Below are 21,613 nucleotides of genomic sequence, written 5' to 3' on the forward strand. Positions count from 1 at the left end.
TGAAACGTAAATCAGGCCTTTAAAAACGGTGAAATTTTAACAGGTAAGAAACAAGTTAGAAGAAATAATATTCCAATTGGAAGAAATGGAAGCAACTGCAAAAAGGTGAGAAGGTGTGTCTCTGCAGAGTATTGGCTGGTACTCATCTCTCCATAAAACTGTCCCTTCCCTAATGATGACATGAAAAGGAAAAGTCATAACCCACTAGGCAACTCCAAACTGACAAAATCCTGGGAGAGCTATTAGGCCCAAAGCAACTCTAGGCAGCCCTGTCCCCGAACAGATCTCTGGATAATCAAACCATACTGGCTTTCCAGTGCAGTCTATTCATGTCAGTCCCTGATTCCTCCTACCCAACAACCTTGGGAAAAGAATACATGAAGTTCTTTTACCTGTCCTAGGAAATGATTATTGAAGTAATTAGTTTAAAACAGTATCCACTAATAAGCTATGTTTCCTTGCCTAAAAGCCACCAACACAGTTCATTAAGAACTCCAAGAGAGAAGAAGTTACATAAAATGCCTTCTGTCAGAACATTCCTCAGGTTACAGATTTTTTTTTTTTTTTTTTTTTTTTTGAGATGGAGTCTTGCTGTGTTGCCAGGCTGGAGTGCAGTGGTGCGATCTCAGCTCACTGCAACCTCCGCCTCCCAGGTTCAAGCGATTCTCCTGCCTCAGCCTCCCAAGTAGCTGGGACTACAGGCGCCACCATGCCCAGCTAATTTTTGTATTTTTAGTAAAGACGGGGTTTCACCATATTGTCCAGGATTGTCTTGATCTCTCGACCTCGTGATCCGCCCACCTTGGCCTCCCAAAGTGCTGGGATTACAGGCATGAGCCACCGGGCCCAGCAAGGTTACAGATTTTTAAAAATAAAGAATAGCTGATAAAGCAGGCAGCTAAGATTTTTTTTTCTTCAAAAATAGAATAGATAGTTCTAGTATTAAAATGTTTTGGAATACTCTGGAATTGAATTTGGAGGTTCTAATATTTTCTGTGCCCCAGTATCGTTAAAACTTTCAAGATATGATACCAGCGAAAATGAACATCAAGACAAATAGGAATGCAGATGATGTGCCAAAACTCAGTAACTGGAACATGTATTACTGCCCTCTTCCGTATACTAGAGTATTACTTCAAATAACCAAGAAGGGTATGTATAGGGAGTTAACAACAAGTAGGAGTGCTTTTCTTTTTTTCTTTTTTTTGAGACGGAGTCTCGCTCTGTTGCCCAGGCTGGAGTGCAGTGGTGCGATCTCGACTCACTGCAAGCTCCGCCTCCTGGGTTCACGCCATTCTGCTGCCTCAGCCTCCCAAGTAGCTGGGACTACAGGCGCCTGCCACCACACCCAGCTAATGTTTTGTATTCTTTTAGTGTTAGCCAGGATGGTCTCGATCTCCTGACCTCGTGATCCGCCCGCCTCAGCCTCCCAAAGTGCTGGGATTACAGGCATGAGCCACTGCACCTGGCCAGTAGGAGCGCTTTTCTTAAACCAAAGGAAAAAGCAGCAAGGTAACAGGTCAGGTTAGCTTTATGCAGTCTTTAGTCACTACACCTTCTTTCACAATAACTGAGACTAGCTAACACCCTCCCAGAAATCAAATAGAATTGTTCCAACTTATCAGAGGAAATGAATAAGGGAATGGGTAAAACATAATAAGGATGCAGGAGAGCTGGGAACCTTTATATCGTATAGAAAAGTCTTCATAGTGAGATATCTGTAGAATAAAGCTAAAGTAAAAAAAAATCTAAGTCATCAATTTTTTATAGTACATGCTGTACTTCTGGGTCATTGTCCAGGTGTGCTCTCAATACTTAAGAATACCTCTTTGATTTTATTAAAAATACCACAAAGAAAAGTCCTCATAGATTTTTGAACTCCATTCTAAACCAGTGGATGGCCACAAAGGAAGAAATACCTGTTTTATTTGTTCCTCTCAGGTACACATAAAACTACGGCATTTACCTTACCTTCTCAAAAAAGGCAAAATATATAACTTTCAGAAAGCTTCATCTTCTGTCTCATCTTCTGAAACTGACAGGTTTTTCCCTTTCAAATACTGATCCTTTGCTCATACAGCTTTCTTTACATTACCTTTTTGTGAAATCTTAAGATAAGTTGATAGAACAACAATTTCAAGTTCAAAATATTATCACATTCAAATTCAATCTAGTAATTGTGTAAAATACTGAGGAAGATAAAAAGAGGAATAAATATAGTACTTCCTCAAAGACCCTGTAACAGATCTGTAAGAAAATTATTATGCATCCCTCAATATCTGCAAGAGACAGGGAAAAAAAGAAAATTACAGTGCAAAATATATAGTAGGCTTCTGCTTGTTTGAGACATCGCCTAGGTTGGCCGGGCGCAGTGCTCATGCCTGTAATCCCAACACTTTGGGGAGGCCGAGGCGTGTGGATCACGAGGTCAGGAGTTCGAGACCAGTCTGACTAACCTGCTGAAACCCCGTCTCTACTAAAAATACAAAAAACATTAGCTGGGAATGGTAGTGTGTACCTGCAATCCCAACTACTCAGGAGGCTGAGGCAGGAGAATCGCTTGAACCCAGGAGGCAGAGGTTGCAGTGAGCAGAGATGGAGCCACTGCACTCCAGTGGTGTGATCTCGGCTTACTGCAACCTTCGCCTCCCAGTTCAAGCGATTCTCAAGCGATTCTCGTGCCTCAGCCTCTGGAGTAGCTGGGACTACAGGCATGTACCACCATGTCTGGCTAATTTGGTTCTCATGCCTCAGCCTCTCAAGTAGCTAGAACTACAGGTGTGCACCACCACACCTGGCTAATTCTTGTATTTTTAGTAGAGACGGGGTTTCATTATGTTGGCCAGGCTGGTCTAGAACTCCTGACCTCAGGTGATCCGCCCACCTCGGCCTCTCAAAGTGCTAAAGTGCTAGGATTACAGGCGTGAACCACCAGGCCCAGCTGCAGAATATATTGCTACAAAAAGGGTACAATAACTCAAGAGTACACAGAAGAGAATGTATCAACCTGAATGTGAGAATCTGACAAGTAGAAAGTGACTCAGAACAAAAATATTCAATCTTTAAGAATTCTTAATTACACAGCTTCACCTTACACTCCCAAATTGTAGATCATGTTCCAATTAACACAGCTAGGCTCTTTTTTCAGACACCCCATCTTGTCCCCACTTGAAGCAAAATTTTATTTAAAGTAAAATTTGCCTACTGTTTCTAGAGAGTTAACAAAAATCAAAGTACCAGCCTGCAAACCACCGCAAATTGAATGAAACTGCTGGTAATAAAAAAAGAAAAATTTGACTGCTTCCAGGTTTTTAGTTAAGTTAACTCTGAAAGATAACTTAAAATAACTTACTGGGCATTTTTCTTATGTTTAGGAGCTGAAAGATGCAGTGATAATAAGGAAAACGAATCTGAGAAATTTAAAGAAGCCAGCTTTGTTGAAAACCAAGTGGCCACTTGCCAACACTTCTTTATGCACGTATGACCAAAGATGATTCTAGGCAGACTCACAGACCACAAAGGCTCTTTATCAAATCCCAAATTAAGAAAGTTCTCATAAATATTTCAATTTTGATAAGTTAAAGGCCAGTTAAGTTTTAAAAAGCACTTTATGAAGTGCAGAATCAATACAGAAACGAAGCTTTGCGCTTTTCATATCTGAGCCCGAAAAACAGCACACATTTTATGTTACATTTACAGTCTATTCACAGACACCTATAGCTTAGATTCCATCAAGAAAAACACTGGTCAATGGAAAAGTGACTGGCCTTAGTATAAAATTTCCATGTGGCCAGCAGGGAAGAAACCGCAAAATTCTGAATTACAACTGACAAAACTACGAGAACCCTAAATCGAACTCTTCGCCTTGAACTCCATATACAAACATTTCAGATTCGTACTTCCACTTCCTGAAAATAATACTGTTTGTAAACGAAAAGGCAATAAGGTTACTCCCAAAACTCCTGTACTCCATGATCCATCCTCAAAGAGTGGAAGGAACAGCAAAGTAGAAGGAACAAAGCACTGACGTCAATTACGAGATTAACCCCAAGCACAGGCAGCTGGAGGAAAGGCCTAAACATCAATATCCACGCACAAGCTACTGGGATAACTAGGTAACAGACCGATTCAGAAGTTGTAGGGGGGAGTATTCGAGTATTATACCCCCACGTTCCCATTTTTAGTCAATCCCCTTCGCAAGTCGAAGGCGGAAATTTTTCCTTTTTTTTTTTTTTTTTGCGGGGGTGGGGGTGTGGGAGAGGTGCGCAGGATCGCGAGAAGGAAAGCGAGAACTAGCTGGGTAATGTTAGCCAGAATCTGGGCCTATTTTCTCTTTAATTAGACATAATTTGAAATTGAGGAGGATATGAAAAAGTAACAAATCAGCCGATGGAACGTCTGAGGAAAGAAAGAGGAAAGGAGAAACACTAAACGGATGGATTTCTGGGAATTTTTGTTAGGATTGGGTTAGCTTTTTTATTTTCTTATTATTGCGGGAAGGTGGTGGGGTGGGACGCGCAGATGAGAGGAGGGGTGACGCCTGATTGAGCAGCCCCAGCCCGGAGGGTCTCCCCGAGGCTCCCCGCAGAACTTGCGGGCCCCCACCCCCACCCGGCCCCGGCCACAACCCCCGCGGCCCGGCCCGGCCCTGGGTCAGTCTGTCGGCCCTTCTTACCTCCAGTCCCGGCTCCGCTAGGCCCGAACCATCTCCTGGCTGCGGCAGTGGCGGCGCCGGGCCTGCACCTTCACCGGACGCGCATTCGAGCCCGCCCAGGGGGCGGTGACAGGCTGCCAAGGGCGAGGGGCTCCGGGAGGCGGCGGGGGTTCCGGAGGCCTCGACAAACGAAGGCGGCGGCGGCGGCGGCAGCTATGCGCCTCACACGGAACAGGCGTAGGCCCCGCACCGCTCCATGACGGTCGGGCCCGGGCTGGGACAGCTGACTGAGGCGGCGGGGGCGGGTTAACGAAGACCTGGCACCAGGATCCCCGCCCCGTCCGCTGGCGGCGGCGACGGCAGCTGGACTCCTGCAGCCAGGGCTGTGACTGACGCAGCGGCCGTGCCACCATGTGACCAAGACCGGGCGGGTGCGGGGCGTCACGTGATGCCTCTGCGCCCCTCCCCGCTGGGGGAGTAGGGGGCGGGGGTCCGTGGGCCGGCTGGGCCGGGAGGCGACGCCCGGGGTGGTGACGTGCCCGGCTGTGGGGTCCGATGACCCGGGCCAGGCAAAGGACCCGCCCGAGCGGTATAGGCCTGAGCCTCTGGGCACTGCGGCCGCGTCGGGCAGGGCTGCCAGGGCAGGACAGGGCCTGCACATCCGGGAGCTCACGCCCTCCTGCACGTAGCCCGCTAGTGAAGTTCCGAAGGGCGGGGCCGGGCCGAACCGGATATGCCGGTTCTGGGGCTCAGGTGACAAACCCAGGCCTTCCGCCCCTCGCCCCTGGTGGGGATCCGGCCCAACCCGGAGCTTCCTAGACTTGCTTCCAGGTGTCGAAGCCTCGAGCCCTCAAGAGGTCCAGCAAAAAGGCAAAGGACGCAGGAGGCTGTTCGGTATTTCCAGTAAACTTACCCTAAGAAGCCAAACCGCCCCTCTTTCTTCGTCATTCAAACATCTTCTGCCACTAATGTTTTCCTTTTCATTTATTTATTGAGATAGATCTCGCTGTTGTCGCCCAGGCTGGAGTACAATGGCGGGATCTCGGCTCACTGCAACCTCCGCCTCCCGAGTTCAAGCGATTCTAGTACCTCAGCCTCCGGAGTAGCTGGGATTAAAGGCGGGAGCCACCACCTACGGCTAATTTTTGTATTTTTAATACAGACACGGTTTCACCATGTTGGCCAGGCTGGTCTCGAACTCCTGACCTCAACCAATCCACCCGCCTCGGCTTCCCAAAGTGTTGGGATTACAGGCGTGAGCCACCGCACCCGGCCCACTAATGTTTTTCTTCAGCATATCATTCTGAACACTTCTTTCACCTCTAAACATCTACTATTTCTTTTAAGCTTCACTCTTTATATGCATTTTCTCTATAGAGCTATATAAATTAGGAAATGTCTTAATAGAAAACTCAAAACATGACAGAATAAAAAATAATTGATTCTCCCATCTCTGTCTGTTAGCTGTTTCAGTCCTGGAAGGCAATCACTTAGCATTTAATAATGTATCTTTCCCTAAATATTTGTAAGTAATACATTAAAATATAGGGATACTTCTTTTTACACAAAAGGTAACACACTGTATACGCTGTTCAGTCCTTTTTTTCTCACTTCAAATATCTTGGATAGGCTGGGCACAGTGGCTCAGGCCTATGATCCCAACACTTTAGGAGGCCGAGGGGGGCTGATCGCTTGAGACCAGGAGTTTGAGACCAACCCCGGCAACATGGCAAAACCCCATCCCTATGAAAAATACAAAAATTAGCCGGGCGTGGTGGTGCATGCATATAGTCCCACCTACTCTGGAGACTAATGTGGGAGGATCACTTGAGCCTAGGAGGTCGGTGCTGCAGTGAGCCGGGAGCTTGCCATCCAGCCTGGATGAGAGTGAGACCCTGTCTCAAAAAAAGAAAAAAGAAAAAAAGAAAAAAATGTCTTGGACATCCTGCCATATCAGTATATAATGAACTACCTTTTTCTTCCTAGAGGCAGAATAATATTCCACTTATGCAAACATCCTAATTTATTTAACCAATCCCCTACAGGTGGATATTCCGCTTGTTGCCAAGCCATTACTATTATATGCTAAGCTGCAATGAATAACCTCATACAAGACAGGGCAACATAGTGAGACCCCATCTCTACAAAAAATAAAAAATTAGCCATTTGTGGTGGCACAGGCTTGTGGTCCTAACTACTAGAGAGGCTGAGGTGGGAGAATCGTTTGTACCCAGGAGGTGAAGGCTGCAATGAGCCCTAATCGCACCACTGCACTCCAGTCTCAGTGACAGAGCAAGACCCTGTCTCAAAAAAGTTAAAATAATTAAAAACAAAAAACAACTCCATATAATGAGCAAATTATACCTGTATGATAAATCCTTAGCCTGGAATCTTTAGATCAAAAGGATTTTTAATTTTGATAGATATTACCAAATTATCCTACACAGAAATTGTGCCTATTTCATTTACTTGCTTTCAAATTCTGCTTAAGAAGATTTACAAGGCTGTATAGGTTGGAGGGTTGAGGGGATGGAGAGTGGCAAAAGAAAAGAGTATTTGTCACTTTACACCGTAATAATTTTTTTTTTTTTTTGAGACAGAGTCTCGCTCTGTCGCCCAGGCTGGAGTGCAGTGGCGCCATCTCGGCTCACTGCAAGCTCTGCCTCCCAGGTTCACGCCATTCTCCTGCCTCAGCCTCCCCAGTAGCTGGGACTACAGGTGCCCGCCACTACGCCCGGCTAATTTTTTTGTATTTTTAGTAGAGATGGGGTTTCACCGTGTTAGCCAGGATGGTCTCGATCTTCTGACCTCATGATCCACCCGCCTCGGGCTACCAAAGTGCTGGGATTACAGGCGTGAGCCACCACTCCCGGCCACACCATAATAATTTTGATTAAAGATGAGTATTAAGGTGCAAATTGAAAATATGTAACAAACTTTAAGTTTCCTTGCTTATTCTGAAGTAAATGTTATTTGGCTAACGCAAATAATAATATGCTTTTGTTCCGTAAAGGATAGTGATACTTTTTCAATACAAAATGAAACCTTATTTAAAAACCAAAAAGGGGAGGAATGGCCAGTATAGCCTTTTATTTGGCATTATTCTGCAAATAAGAAGTTTCCGGCCAGGTGTGGTGGCTCATGCTTGTAATCCCAGCACTTTGGGAGGCCAAGGCAGGCAGATCACCTGAGGTCGGGAGTTCCAGACCAGCCTGACCAACATGGGGAAACCCAGTCTCTACTAAAAATACTAAAATTAGCTGGGCATGGTGGCCAGTGCCTATAATCCCAGCTACTCAGGAGGCTGAGGCAGGAGAATCACTTGAATCCAGGAGGCCGAGGTTGTGGTGAGCCAAAACCTTGCTGTTGCACTCCACCGTGGGCAGCAAGAGCAAAACTCCATCTCAGAAAAAAAGTTTCCTCTGTTTCAGCAAATAAAAGAAAAAGTTCCTAAAATTATTTCTAAGTTTTTAATATTTTAATATTGTATCATTTTGTTTAAGAAGTTACATCTGTTTTAACAAAGTGAATGTTCTGTCTCTAACTTCATGTTCTAGAACAGTGTAAGACTACTATGCAGAATGGAGAAATTGCAGAAAATGACGTACCATAAAACTAAAAGAGAAACAAAGGCCGGGCACGGTGGTTCATGCCTGTAATCCCAGCACTTTGGGAGGCTGAGGTACGTGGATCACAAGGTCAGGAGTTCAAAACCAGCCTGGCCAAGATGGTGAAGCCCTGTCTCTACTAAAAATACAAAAATTAGCTGGGGGCAGTGGCAGGCGCCTGTAATCCCAGCTACTCAGGAGGCTGAGGTAGGAGAATTGCTTGAATTTGGGCTTCAGAGGTTGCAGCGAGCCAAGATTGTGCCACTGCACTCCAGCCTGGGCGACAGAGTGAGACTCCATCTGAAAAAAAAAAAAAAAAAAAAAGAAACAAAAATCTCAAAGCAAAATATGATTGTTTTACTAGCATGCAAGATTTTAACGAAGGATTTAGGCCAGGCACGGTGGCTCATGCCTGTAATCTCAGCACTTTGGGAGGCCACAGCAGGTGAATCATCTGAGGTCAGGAGTTCGAGACCAGCCTGGCCAACATTGCAAAATTCTGTGTCTACTAAAATACAAAAATTAGCTGGGCACAGTGGTGTGCACCTATAATCCCAGCTATTTGGGAGGCTGAGACAGGAGAACTGCTTGAACCCGGGAGGCAGATGTTGCAGTGAGCCAAGATTGTGCCATTTACAGTCCAGCCTGGGCAACAGAGCAAGACTCTGTCTCAAAAAAAAAATAAAGATTTAATGTATATTGTTAGAGTAGCAATACTTAGTAACTGAGTACTGTTTTTAAGTTAGGTTTTTGAAGGTAAAATTTACATATCATAAAATTCATCCTTGGCTGGGCGTGGTGGCTCATCCCTGTAATCCCAGCACTTTGGGAGGCAGAGGTGGGCAGATCACTTGAGGTCAGGAGTTTCAGACCAGCCTGGACAACATGATGAAACCCATTCTCTACTAAAAATACAAAAATTAGCCAGGCATGGTGGCGCACACCTGTGATCCCAGCTACTCAGGAGGCTGAGGCAGGAGAATCACTTGAACCTGGTAAGTGGAGGTTGCGGTGAGCCGAGATCTTCCCACTGCACTCCAGCCTGGGCAACAGAGTGAGAATCTGTCGCAAAAAAAAAAAAAAAAAGTATATAATGTACAGTTTTATGAGTTCTGACAAATGCATACAGTTGTGTAACTACCACCACAGTCAAGATATAGAACATTTCAATCACCACAAAATATTCCCTCTTGCTCCTTCGTAATGAACCCTTCATTTCAACCCCAGTTCCTGGAAAACATAGATCTACTTTTTGTCCTTATACCATTACCTTTTCCAGAATATCAAACAAATGGAATCATGCAGTATATAGCCTTTCAAGTCTGGCTTCTTTCACTTGGTATAATGCTTGTGAAATTTATCCATTGTTGTTTTCATGTATCAGTACTTTATTTCTTTTTTTTTTAATCACTGAATAGTGTTCCATTGTGTGGATATAACATAGCTTGTTTAGCCATTAATCAGTTGAAGAACATTTGGGTTGTTTCCATTAACAAAAAACAATTAGAAGTCATTGTAGAAGTCCAAAAATAAAATAAAATAAAATAAAATAAAAATTATGAATAAAGCTACTATAAATGTCCATGTACAAGGTTTCATTTGGGCCTTAAATGATCTCCACCAATATTTTCTGAAAATCACATCTAGATATAGGAACTACCAAGTCACAACTACAGCTACGTAAACATTATTCCATATTATTTTAGAAACTCAGATAATTTATTCATTATTTATCAAATATTTATTAAACATCTACTATATAGCAGGTATTGTTCTAAGCACATGGATAAGACAATTGTCAGATACTAGCTCCCCCAAAATACCACCAAGACAACCCATTGGCGAAACCCTGTCTCTACTAAAAATACAAAAAAATTAGCCAGGCGTGGTGGCGGATGCCTGTAATCCCAGCTACTTGGGAGGCTGAGGCAGGAGAATTGCTTGAACCCGGGAGGTGGAAGTTGCAGTGAGCCGAGACTGCACCATTGCACTCCAGCCTGGGTGACAGAATGAGACTCTGTCTCAAGCAAAAAGAAAGCAAAACTGAGTTATTGTTCACTTCAATAAAAAAGATCACTACCTTAACACAGTCTCAGTAACATCTTTAAGGGGGAAAGCAAAGTTGGAATATTTATAAGGTTTGGGGATCTGATTTAAGAGAGTTTTTCAATTCAAGGGGCTTGATTACAACTGGGTAAGAATCATGATACATTGGGATTTGTGGACATAGTAAGGAAAGGTTTTTTTTGAGACAGAGTTCTGCTCTTGTCACCCAGGCTGCAGTGCAGTGGCGAGATCTCTCGGCTCACTGCAACCTCCGCCTCCCAGGTTCAAGTGATTCTCTGGCCTCAGCATCCTGAGTAGCTGGGATTACAGGCGCCCACCACCACGCCCAGCTAATTTTTGTATTTTTAGTAGAGACGGGGTTTCGCCATGTTGGCCAGACTGGTCTCGAACTCCTGACCTCGGGTAATCCACCTACCTCAGCCTCCCAAAGTGCTGGGATTATAGGCGTGAACCACCGCACCCGGCCAGGAAAGGGTTTTAAAGAGTCTGGGATAGTGTATTAGTTTTCTACTGCTGCAGTAATGAATTACCACAAATTTAGGGGCTTCAAACACCACAAATGTGTTATCTTACAATTGTGTCAATAGAAGTCTGACACCAGTCTCACTTGATTAAGACAATGTATTGGCAAGACTGTTGCTTTCTACAAGCTCTAAGGGAGAGTCCTTCCCTTTTCCAGCTTCTAGAGACTGCCCTCATTCATTGGCTTGTGACCCTTTCCTCTGTCTTCAAAGCCAGCAGTGGCTGGTTGTGTTCTTTTAAAATCACATCACTTTGACTTTCTATTCCATCTCCATTATTTATTTTATATATATAAAAATATATATTTGGCTGGGCGCAGTGGCTCACACCTGTAATCTCAGCACTTTGGAAGGCCGAGGCGGGTGGATCACGAGGTCAGGAGATCGAGACCATCCTGGCGAACACAGTGAAACCCTGTCTCTACTAAAAATGCAAAAAATTAGCCGGGCGTGGTAGCACATGCCTATAGTCCCAGCTACTCGGGAGGCTTAGGCAGGAGAATGGCGTGAACCCAGGAAGCGGAGCTTGCAGTGAGCGGAGATGGAGCCACTGCACTCCAGCCTGGGTGACTGAGCGAGACTCTGTCTCAAAAAAAAAAAAAAAAAATTAGCCAGGCGTGGTGGCAGGTGCCTGTAGTCCCAGCTACTCGGGAGGGTGAGGCAGGAGAATGGCGTCAACCTGGGAGGCGGAGCTTGCAGTGAGCCAAGATCACATCACTGCATTCCAGCCTGGGCGACAGAGTGAGACTCCATCTCAAAAAAAAAAACAAAAACAAAAACATATATATATATATATATATATATATATATATATATATATGTATATACACACACACACATACACACACACATATATATGTATTATATAAAAGTAAAGGACACTTCTTATTATTTTGGGCCAACTCAGATCATTCAGAATCTCATCTACTTGTTTTAAGGTCAACTAAATAAACAACCTTAATTTCATCTGCCACCTCAATTCCCCTATGCCATATAAAATAGCATATTAGGGCCGGGCGCGGTGGCTCATGCCTGTAATCCCAGCACTTTGGGAGGCCAAGGCAGGTGGATCACAAGGTCAGGAATTCGAGACCAGGCTGGCCAATGTGGCGAGACTCCATCTCTACTAAAAATACAAAAATTAGCAGGGCATGGTGGCATGGTGTTGGGTGCCTGTAATCCCAACTACTCAGGAGGCTGAGGCAGGAGAATCACTTGAACTTGGGAGGCAGAGGGTTGCAGTGAGCTGAGATTGCACCATTGCACTCCAGCCTGGGTGATAAGAGTGAAACTTCATCTCAAAATAAAATAAAATAAAATAAATAATAAAATAGCATATTAGGTTGGGTGGGTTGGCTCATGCATGTAATCCCAGCACATTGGGAGGCTTAGGCAAAAGGATCACTTGAGCCCAGGAGTTCAAGACCAGCCTGAGCAACACAGTGAGACCCCATCTCTTAAAAAATTGAAAAATTAGCCAGATGTGGTGGTGCACGCCTGCAATCCCAGGTACTTGGGAGGCTGAGGTAGAAGGATAAATTGAGCCTGGGAGGTGGAGGATACAATGATCCGTGATCCTGCCGCTGGGTGACAGGGAGAGATCCTGTCTCAAAAAAAAAAAGCATATTAGTATATTCACAGGTTCACAAGTTCTAAGGATTAGTACATGAACATCTTTGGGGAAGAATTATTCTGCCTACCACAGAGCATAAAGTCACTTGAAGTCATCTATTGAAAAGCTGAGCAGTTAGATGTTCTTTTAAACATTTATATGGTTTGGATCTGTGTTCCCGCCCAAATCTCAAGTAAAATTGTAATTCCCAATGTTGGAGGTGGGGCCTGATGTGAGGTGATTGGATCATGGAGGTGTTTCTCATGAATAATTTAGCACCATCCTCTTAGTTCTGGTCTCATGATAGTGAGTTCTCATAAGATCTGGTTGACTAAAAGTGTGTGGCACAGCTGGGCATGGTGGCTCATGCCTGTAACCCTAGCACTTTGGGAGGCCAAGGTGGGCAGATCAATTGAGGTCAGGAATTTGAGACCAGCCTGGCCAACATGGCAAAACCCCATCTCTACAAAAATACAAAAATTAGCCAGGTGCAGTGGTGTGCACGTGTAGTCTCAGCTACTTGGGAGGCTAAGGCAGGAGACTTGCTTCAACTGAAGAGGCGGAGGTTGCAGTGAGCCAAGCTCACGCCACTGCATTCCAGCCTGGGCAACAGAATGAGACTCTGTCTCAGAAAAAAAAAAAAAGTTTGTGGCACCTCCCCCATTATGCTCTCTTGTTGCTACTCTGGCCTCGTGATGTGTGTGGTCCCTCTTCACATTCCGCGATGATTGTAAGTTTCCTGAGGCCTCCCCATTAGCCGAGAAGATGCTAGTATCATGCTTCTTGTACAACCTGCATAACTGTGAGCCAATTAAACCTCTTATCTTTATAAATTACGCAGCCTCAGGTATTTCTTTATGGCAATGCAAGAACGGACTAATGCCTGTCATTCCAGCTACTCGGGAGGCTGAGGCAGGAGAATCACTTGAACCTGGGAAGCAGAGGTTGCAGTCAGCCAAGACCCCGCCATTGCACTCCAGCCTGTGCAATAGAGTGAGACTCTGTCTGAAAAAACAAACAAACAAACAGACTAATACAAACACGATTTTGAAAAGTTGCTGAAATTGTTAGAGGTGTTCCAACAGAGAGACTCCATCTTGACTACGGGCTAGGTGAAACAAGGCTGAGACCTACTGGGCTGCATTCCCAGGAGGTTAGGCATTCTTAGTCACAGGATGGGATAGGAGGTCGGCACAAGATACAGGTCACAAAGACCTTGCTGATAAAACAGATTGTAGTAACGAAGCTGGCTAAAACCCACCAAAACCAAGATGGTGATGAAAGTGACCTCTGATCGTCCTCATTGCTCATTATTCCTTAATCATAAATCATTAGCATGCTAAAGACACTCCCACCAGCACAATGATAGTGTACAAATGCCATAGCAATGTCCTGAAGTTACCCTATATGGTCTAAAGGGGGGAGGAATGCTTAGTTCTGGGAAATCCCTGCCCCTTTCCTGGAAAACTCATGAATAATCCACTCCTTATTTAGCATATGATCAAGAAATAACTATAAGTATACTTAGTCAAGCGGCCCATGTCACTGTTCTGTCTATGGAGTATCATTCTTTTGTTTCTTCTGTAATAAACGTGCTTTTACTCTACCCTATTGATGGACTCCCCTGAATTCTTTTTCTTTTTCGTTTTTTTTTTTTTTTTTTTGAGAGGGAGTCTTGCTCTGTGGCCCAGGCTGGAGTTCAGTGGTGCGATCTCAGCTTGCTGCAACCTCTGCATCCCGGGTTCAAGCTATTCTCCTGCCTTGGCCTCCCAAGTAGGTGGGATTGCAGGCACATGCCACCACGCCCAGCTAATGTTTTTTGTATTTTTAGTAGACACGGGGTTTCACCATGTTGGCCAGGATGGTCTCCAACTCCTGACCTCAAGTGATCCACCCGCCTTGGCCTCCCAAAGTGCTGGGATTACAGGCGTGAGCCACCATGCCCGGCCTAGCAAACTTTCTATGTAAGAAACAGATAGTAAAATATTTTAGGCTTTACAGGTCAAGTGGCAAAATCAAAGATTTTTTTTTTTTTTGAGATAAGATCTCACTCTATCACCCAGGCTGGAGTGCAGTGGTGCAATCTCAGGTCACTGCAGCCTCCATCTCTCAGGTTCAAGTGATTTTCCTGCCTCAGCCACCCAAGTAGCTGAGATTACAGGCACCCACCACCACACCCTGCTAATTTTTGTATTTTTAGTATACAATTTGGTTTAACCAAATTGGCCAGGCTGGTCTTGAACTCCCGACCTCAAGAGACCTACCCACCTTGGCCTCTCAAAGTGCTGGGATTCCAGGTGTGAGCCACCATACCCGGCTAAATCAATGATTTCATCGAGGTACTTATATAATAATATAAAAGTTTCCATAAATATTTTATTGGTAACATTTACACTTTTTATGTGTGTGTGTGTGGAAAACACAGTCTCACTATATTGCCCTGGCAGGTTTCGAACTCCTGGGCTCAAGCTGTCCTCCTACCTCTGCCTCCTTAAGAGCTGGGATTACAGGGTTGAGCCACCACGCCTAGCTTATTGATAAAATTTAAAATATAGTAGTTAAGTTTTCAGGCCTGTTAATAAGAATAAAGCAATTTTGGCTAGATGCAGTGACTCACGCCTGTAAACTCAGCACTGCTGGAGGCCAAGGCAGGAGGATCACTTGAGGTCAGAAGTTTGAGAGCAGCCTGGCCAACATGGTGAAACCCCATCTCTACTGAAAATACAAAAATTAGCTGGGCATGGTTGTGCGTGCCTGTGATCCCAGCTACTTGGGAGGCTGAGGTAGGAGAATAGCTTGAGCCTGGGAGTCGGAGGTTGCGGTGAGCAGAGATCGATCACACCATTGCACTCCATCCTGGGCTACAGAATGAGTCTCTGTCTCAAAAAAAGAAAGAGAAGAAAAAGAAAATATCTTTTCACACAGATAGGTACTCTTAAATATGTTATCAATCCACTGTCATATGATATTATTTTAGAATAATCATTGCTGGAGAGAAATTTATAAAATTTTATTAGAGGTTGGGCCCAGTGCCTCATGCCTAAATCCCAGGACTTTGGGAGGCCAAGGCGGGGAGATCACTTGAGGTCAGGGGTTCGACACCAGCCTGGCCAACATGGTGAAACCCCGTCTCTATTAAAAATACAAAAATTAGCCAGGCGTGGTAGTGCTTACCTGTAATCCCAGCTACTCAGGAGGCTGAGGCAGGAGAATCGTTTGAACCAAGGAAGTGGAGGTTGCAGTAAGCTGAGATCTTGCCAATGCACTCCAGCCTGGGTGACAGAGTGAAACTGTCTCAAAAAAAATAAATAAGTACATTGTATTAGACTGTTCTCTTAATATATGCCTTTGAGCATATCATTACATTGAAAAGTAATCACCTCCAATTGAAGATTAGATGGGAGATCCTCAATTGTACATTTAAACTGATTTTGAAATATGGAAATTTCCAGCCGGGAATGGTGGCTCACACCTGTAATCCCAGCACTTTGGGAGGCTGAGGCAGGCAGATCATGAGGCCAAGAGATCGAGACCAGTCTGGCCAACATGGTGAAACCTCATCTCTACTAAGAATACAAAAATTAGCTGGGTGTGGTGGCATGCACCTGTAGTCCCAGCTGCTCAGGAGGCTGAGGCAGGAGAATCGCTTGAACCAGGGAGGTGGAGGTTGCAGTGAGCCGAGATCATGCCACTGCACTCCAGCCTGGTGACAGAGTGAGACTCCGTCTCAAAAAAAAAAAAAAAGAATAAGAAATACAGAAATTTACTTTATATGTGAGAGCCAAAACATGCTGTAGGCACTGTAGTTCAAATCACAGAAAAGATGTATGCTGCAAACTTGTGCGATAATGGACATCTCAGGTCTTCTTTTAACTTTGACACCAGGCCAGGCACAGTGGCTCACACCTGTAATGCCAGTACTTTGGTAGGCCAATGCGGGCAAATCACCTGAGGTCAGGAGTTCCAGACCAGCCTGGCCAACATGGTGAAACCCTGTCTCTTTTAAAAATACAAAAATTAGCCAGGTGTGGTAGCGCTCACCTGTAGTCTCAGCTACTCTGGAGGCTCAGGTAGGAGAATCGCTTGAACTTGGAAGGTGGAGGGTTCAGTGAGCTGAGATCATGCCACTGCAATCCAGCCTGGGCAACAGTGAGACTCTGTCTCAAAAAAAAAAAAAAAAAAAAAAATTGACACCATAGGACGTGTGTAAATCAACCTGACATTTCTTGTGATTCAAACAACGTTATGTATTGCCCAAAACAACTTTATCCCAGTAAGAGTTTCACATATCAATACCATTTTAACTGATAATTTTAGGTTGAACGTATTAAGAAACGTTATCACATCTTCAGCAAAAGCTAATCTCTAAAACCACTTAGTATTCAATCAAACTGGTTGAGGGCAATTCTCATTCATAAGAATTTCCATCTCACAGAATTATTCATCATAGCCAAAGGTAAAAGCAACTGACTGTTCAACAATGAATGAATGGATAAGCAAAATGGGGTATAGATGTATATACAATGAAATATTATTCAAACTCCAAAAGGAAGAACAGCTGGGCACAGTGGCTCACGCCTGTAATCCCAGCACTTTGGGAGGCTAAGGCAGGCAGATTACTTGAGGTTAGGAGTTCGAGACCACCCTGGCCAACACGGTGAAACCCCATCTCTACTAAAAATACAAAAATTAGCCAGGTGTGTTGGCGCATACCTATAATCTCAGCTACTTGGGTGGCTGAGGCAGAAGAATCCCTTGAACCTGAGAGGCAGAGTTTGCAGTGAGCCGAGATTATATCAGTGCACTCCAGCCTGGGCAACAGAGCGAGACTCTGCCTCAAAAAAAAAAAAAAAAAAAAAGGAAGGACAAGTGCTAAAACTTGGATGTACCTTGAGGATATTATGCAAGATGAAATAAGACAATCAAAAAAGACAAATACTGGCCGGGCGCGGTGGCTCACGCCTGTAATCCCAGCACTTTGGGAGGCCGAGGTGGGCGGATCACGAGGTCAGGAGATCGAGACCATCCTGGCTAACACGGTGAAACCCCGTCTCTACTAAAAATACAAAAAATTAGCCGGGCGTGGTGGCGGGCGCCTGTGGTCCCAGCTACTCGGGAGGCTGAGGCAGGAGAATGGCGTGAACCCAGGAGGCGGAGCTTGCAGTGAGCCGAGATCGCGCCACTGCACTCCAGCCTGGGCGACAGAGCGAGACTCCGCCTCAAAAAAAAAAAAAGGACAAATACTATATGATTCCACTTGCATAAGGTACCAAGAGCTGTCGAATTCACAAAGACATAAAGTAGAATGGCAGTTCCTAGGGGTTGGGGGTAGGGAGGTAATGAGGAATTATTATTTAATGGGTATAGAGCTTGAGTTTTGCAATATGAAAAGTTCTAGAGATGGATGGTGGTAATGGTGGCCATGGTTTCACAACATTGTCAATATACTTAATACCATTGAACTGTACACTTAAAAATTGTTAGGATGGTATAATGTTATGTGTATTTTACCACAAGTTTTAAAAATTTCCTTCTCAGCTGGGCACGGTAGCTCATGCCTATAATCCCAATACTTTGGGAGGCCGAGGCAGGTGGATCACCTGAGGTCGGGAGTTCGAGACCAGCCTGACCTACATGGAGAAACCCCATCTCTACTAAAAATACAAAAAATTAGCTGGGCGTGGTGGTGCATGCCTGTACTCCCAGCTACTCAGGAGGCTGAGGCAGGAGAATTGCTTGAACCCGGGAGGTGGAGGTTGCGGTGAGCTGAGATTGTGCCATCGCACTCCAGCTTGGGCAACAAAAGTGAAATTCCATCTCAAAAAAAAAAAAAATTTTCCTTCTCAGCCCTGAGCTTAAATAAAATAGTAAGTTACAACTGCTAAGCCATCAAACTGCTGTATAGTAGATCAAGTCAGATATTCAGCTTCATTACTGAAAAAAATCCTGGAATTCATAATGATTAAGTCCAGAAGAGCAAATAAATTTCACTGTTGACACTGTTGGCTCAATAACACATGATAAATTCAAATATTTCCTGCAAGGGTTTTTTTTTTTTTTTTTTTTGAGATGGAGTCTTGCTCTGTCACCCTGGCTGGAGTGCAGTGGTGCAATCTCAGCTCACTGCAACCTCTGCCTCCTGGGTTCAAGAGATTCTCCTGCCTCAGCCTCCTGAGTAGCTGGGACCACAGGTGCACGCCACCACACCCAGATAATTTTTGTATTTTCAGTAGAGATGGGGTTTCACCATGTTGGCCAAGCTAGTCTCGATCTCCTGACCTCGTGATCCACATGCCTTGGCCTCCCGAAGTGCTGGAATTACAGGCATGAGCCACTGTGCCCAGCCCCCTGCAAGGATTTAAACATCTTACATTGTCACAAGCTTAGTGAATCTGCCCAGCTAAGTTTCTTCTGTCCCACAAATATTGGTAACCCCATAAATTATAACACATCTTAGCAGATTCCACTTCAGGTTGTACTGAATTTCAAATTCTTTGAAAATATTCTCACATGTACTTATTCCATAGAGACTACTCTTTGAAGCTAATTCTTCAGTCACTTCCAACTTAACATTGCTCATTGAATAAACAACTGAACAGTTTTGCTAACATCCATCACCTTTTTAACAGTGAAAGACATACAGATGAAAAAGAAGAAAAGTCTCCAGAAATAAACACCTCTCATTTATAAGTAGTTGATATTGAACAAGAATTTTTTTTTTTTTTCGGAGACAGAGTCTTGCTCTGTCACCCAGGCTAGAATGCAATGGTGTGATCTTGACTCACTGCAACCTCCGCCTCCCATGTTCAAGCGATTATCCTGCCTCAGCTTCCTGAGTAGCTGGGATTACAGGTGCCTGCCACCACACCTGGCTAATTTTTGTATTTTTAGTAGCAACAGGGTTTCACCATGTTGGCCAGGCTGGTCTCGAACTCCTGACCTCAGGTAGTCTACCTGCCTTGGCCTCCCAAAGTGTTCAGATTACAGCATGAGACACCTCGCCCGGCCCAATGTTCAACAAAATTTCTAAGACAATTTAATCCAATCGCCACTGCACCCAATGACAATTTAGTTCGTTTGTTTGTTTGTTTTTGCAACAGAGTCTCGCTCTGTCGCCCAGGCTAGAGTGCAGCGGTGTGATCTCGGCTCACTGCAAGCTCCACCTCCCAGGTTCACGCCATTCTCCTGCCTCAGCCTTCCAAGTACCTGGGACTACAGGCACCCGCCACTGCTCTCCCGGCTAATTTTTTGTATTTTTAGTAGAGACGGGGTTTCACCGTGTTAGCCAGGATGGTCTCAATCTCCTGACCTTGTGATCCACCCACCTTGGCCTCCCAAAGTGCTGGGATTACAGGCGTGAGCCACCACGCCCGGCCCCTGACAATCCAGTTTTTAAAAAATGGTCGCTGGGCACAGTGGCTCATGCCTGTAATCCCAGCACTTTGGGAGGCTGAGGCTGGCGGATCACCTGAGGTTGGGAGTTCGAGACCAACCTGACCGACCAAGATGGTGAAACCCCGTCTCTACTAAAAATACAAAAATTAGGTGGGCGCCGTGGTGGGCGCCTGTAATCCCAGCTACCCAGGAGGCTGAGACATGAGAATAGCTTGAATCCGAGAGGCGGAGGTTGCAGTGAGCCGAGATCATGCCATTGCGCTCTAGCCTGGGCAACAGAGTGAGACTGTCTCAACAACAACAACAACAACAACAGCAAAATAAAAAATAAAAAAAATTTTTAAAAAAATGGTCAAAGGGGCCAGGCGCAGTGGCTCACGCCTGTGATCCCAGCTCTTTGGGAAGCCGAGGCCAGTGGATCACGAGGTCAGGAGTTCGAGACCAGCCTGGCCAACACAGTGAAACCCCATCTCTACTAAAAATACAAAAATTAGCCAGGTGTGTTGTTACGCCTGCAGTCCCAGCTACTCAGGAGGCTGAGGCAGGGAAATCACTTGAACCCAGGCAGTGGAGGTTGCAGTGAGCCAAGACTGTGCCATTACACTCCAGCCTGGCTGACAGAGCGAGACTCCATCTCAAAAAAAAAGGTCAAAGGGCCACAGCACTTTGAGAGCTGAGGTGGGTGGATCACCTGAGGTCAGGAGTTCAAGACCAGCCTGGCCAACATGGTGAAACCCATCTCTACTAAAAATACACAAATTAGCTAGGCGTGGTGGTGCACGCCTGTCATCCCAGCTACTTGGGAGGCTGAAGCAGGAATTCGCTTGAACCTAGGAGATGGAGGTTGCAGTAAGCTGAGATCACGCCACTGCACTCCAGCCTGGGCGACAGAGCAGGGCTCCATCTCAAAAAATAAAAATGAAAATAAATAAAAAATGGCCAGAGGATCTCAAAAGACATCTTTCTTTTCTTTCTTCTTTTTTTTTTCTTTTCAGACAGAGTCTTCTCACTCTGTTACCCAGGATGCAGTGCAAGTGGCATGATCTTGGCTCACTGCAGCCTCCATCTCCTAGCTTCAAGTGATTCTTGTGCCTCAGCCTCCAGAGTAGCTGTGACTACAGGCGTGCACCACCACGACCAGCTAATTTTTACATTTTTAGTAGAGATGGAGTTTCACCATGTTGGCCAGGCTGGTCTCAAACTCCTGACCTCAAGTGATCCTCTCGCCTTGGCCTCCTAAACTGCTGGGATTACAGGGGTGAGCCATGGTGTCTGGCCCTCAGTAGGCATCTTTCCAAAGAAGGTATACAAATACAAATGACCACTAAGCACATAAGAAGATACTCAACATTATTAACCATCAGAGAAATGCATATCAAAACAGTGAGGTATCACTTTATGCCCCCTAGGATGACTACGATCAAAATGACAGATACTTGATTTTGATTATAGTACTAGTATCTTAGTCTGTTTGTATTGCTATAAAGGAATATCTGAGGCTAGGCAATTTATAAAGAAAAGAGGTTTATTTTGCTCACAGTTTTACAGGCTGTACAGGAGGCATGCTGCTGGCATCTGTTAGGCTTTTGGTGGGGTCCAAAGGCTGTTTCCATTCATGACAGAAGGCAAAGGGGAACCAATGTGTGCAGAGATCACATGTTAAGAGAGGAATCAAGGGAGCAGGGGAAGTGCCAGGCTCTTTTAGAAACCAGCTCTTGTGTAAACTAATAGAGTAAGAACTCACTCACTCCCTGAC

General features: G+C 44.9%; 2 protein-coding genes across 9 annotated transcripts in view; both read right to left on the reverse strand.

Moving 5' to 3' along the window:
• Positions 1 to 5,339, reverse strand: part of AFF4 (ALF transcription elongation factor 4) — an 82,047-nt gene extending 76,708 nt beyond the window's left edge. For 5 of the 8 annotated variants that reach the window (XR_010157001.1, XR_010157000.1, XM_016944953.4 and 2 more), the window contains exon 1: positions 4,676 to 5,339. The gene's annotated coding sequence lies outside the window, so the exon portion shown is untranslated. The remainder of the gene's footprint in view (positions 1 to 4,675) is intronic. The other 3 variants (XM_016944952.4, XM_016944951.4, XM_054684576.2) reach the window with 3 other exon arrangements.
• LOC112209236 (uncharacterized) lies at positions 2,052 to 2,802 on the reverse strand. Its single transcript, XM_016953806.3, is given in 1 exon segment — positions 2,052 to 2,802. A coding segment is annotated over 1 exon segment (573 nt). The 5' UTR covers positions 2,716 to 2,802; the 3' UTR covers positions 2,052 to 2,142.
• Positions 5,340 to 21,613: the final 16,274 nt, after the last annotated feature.

This window comes from Pan troglodytes, chromosome 4, assembly GCF_028858775.2.
Source record: "Pan troglodytes isolate AG18354 chromosome 4, NHGRI_mPanTro3-v2.0_pri, whole genome shotgun sequence".
Taxonomy (NCBI): domain Eukaryota; kingdom Metazoa; phylum Chordata; class Mammalia; order Primates; family Hominidae; genus Pan; species Pan troglodytes.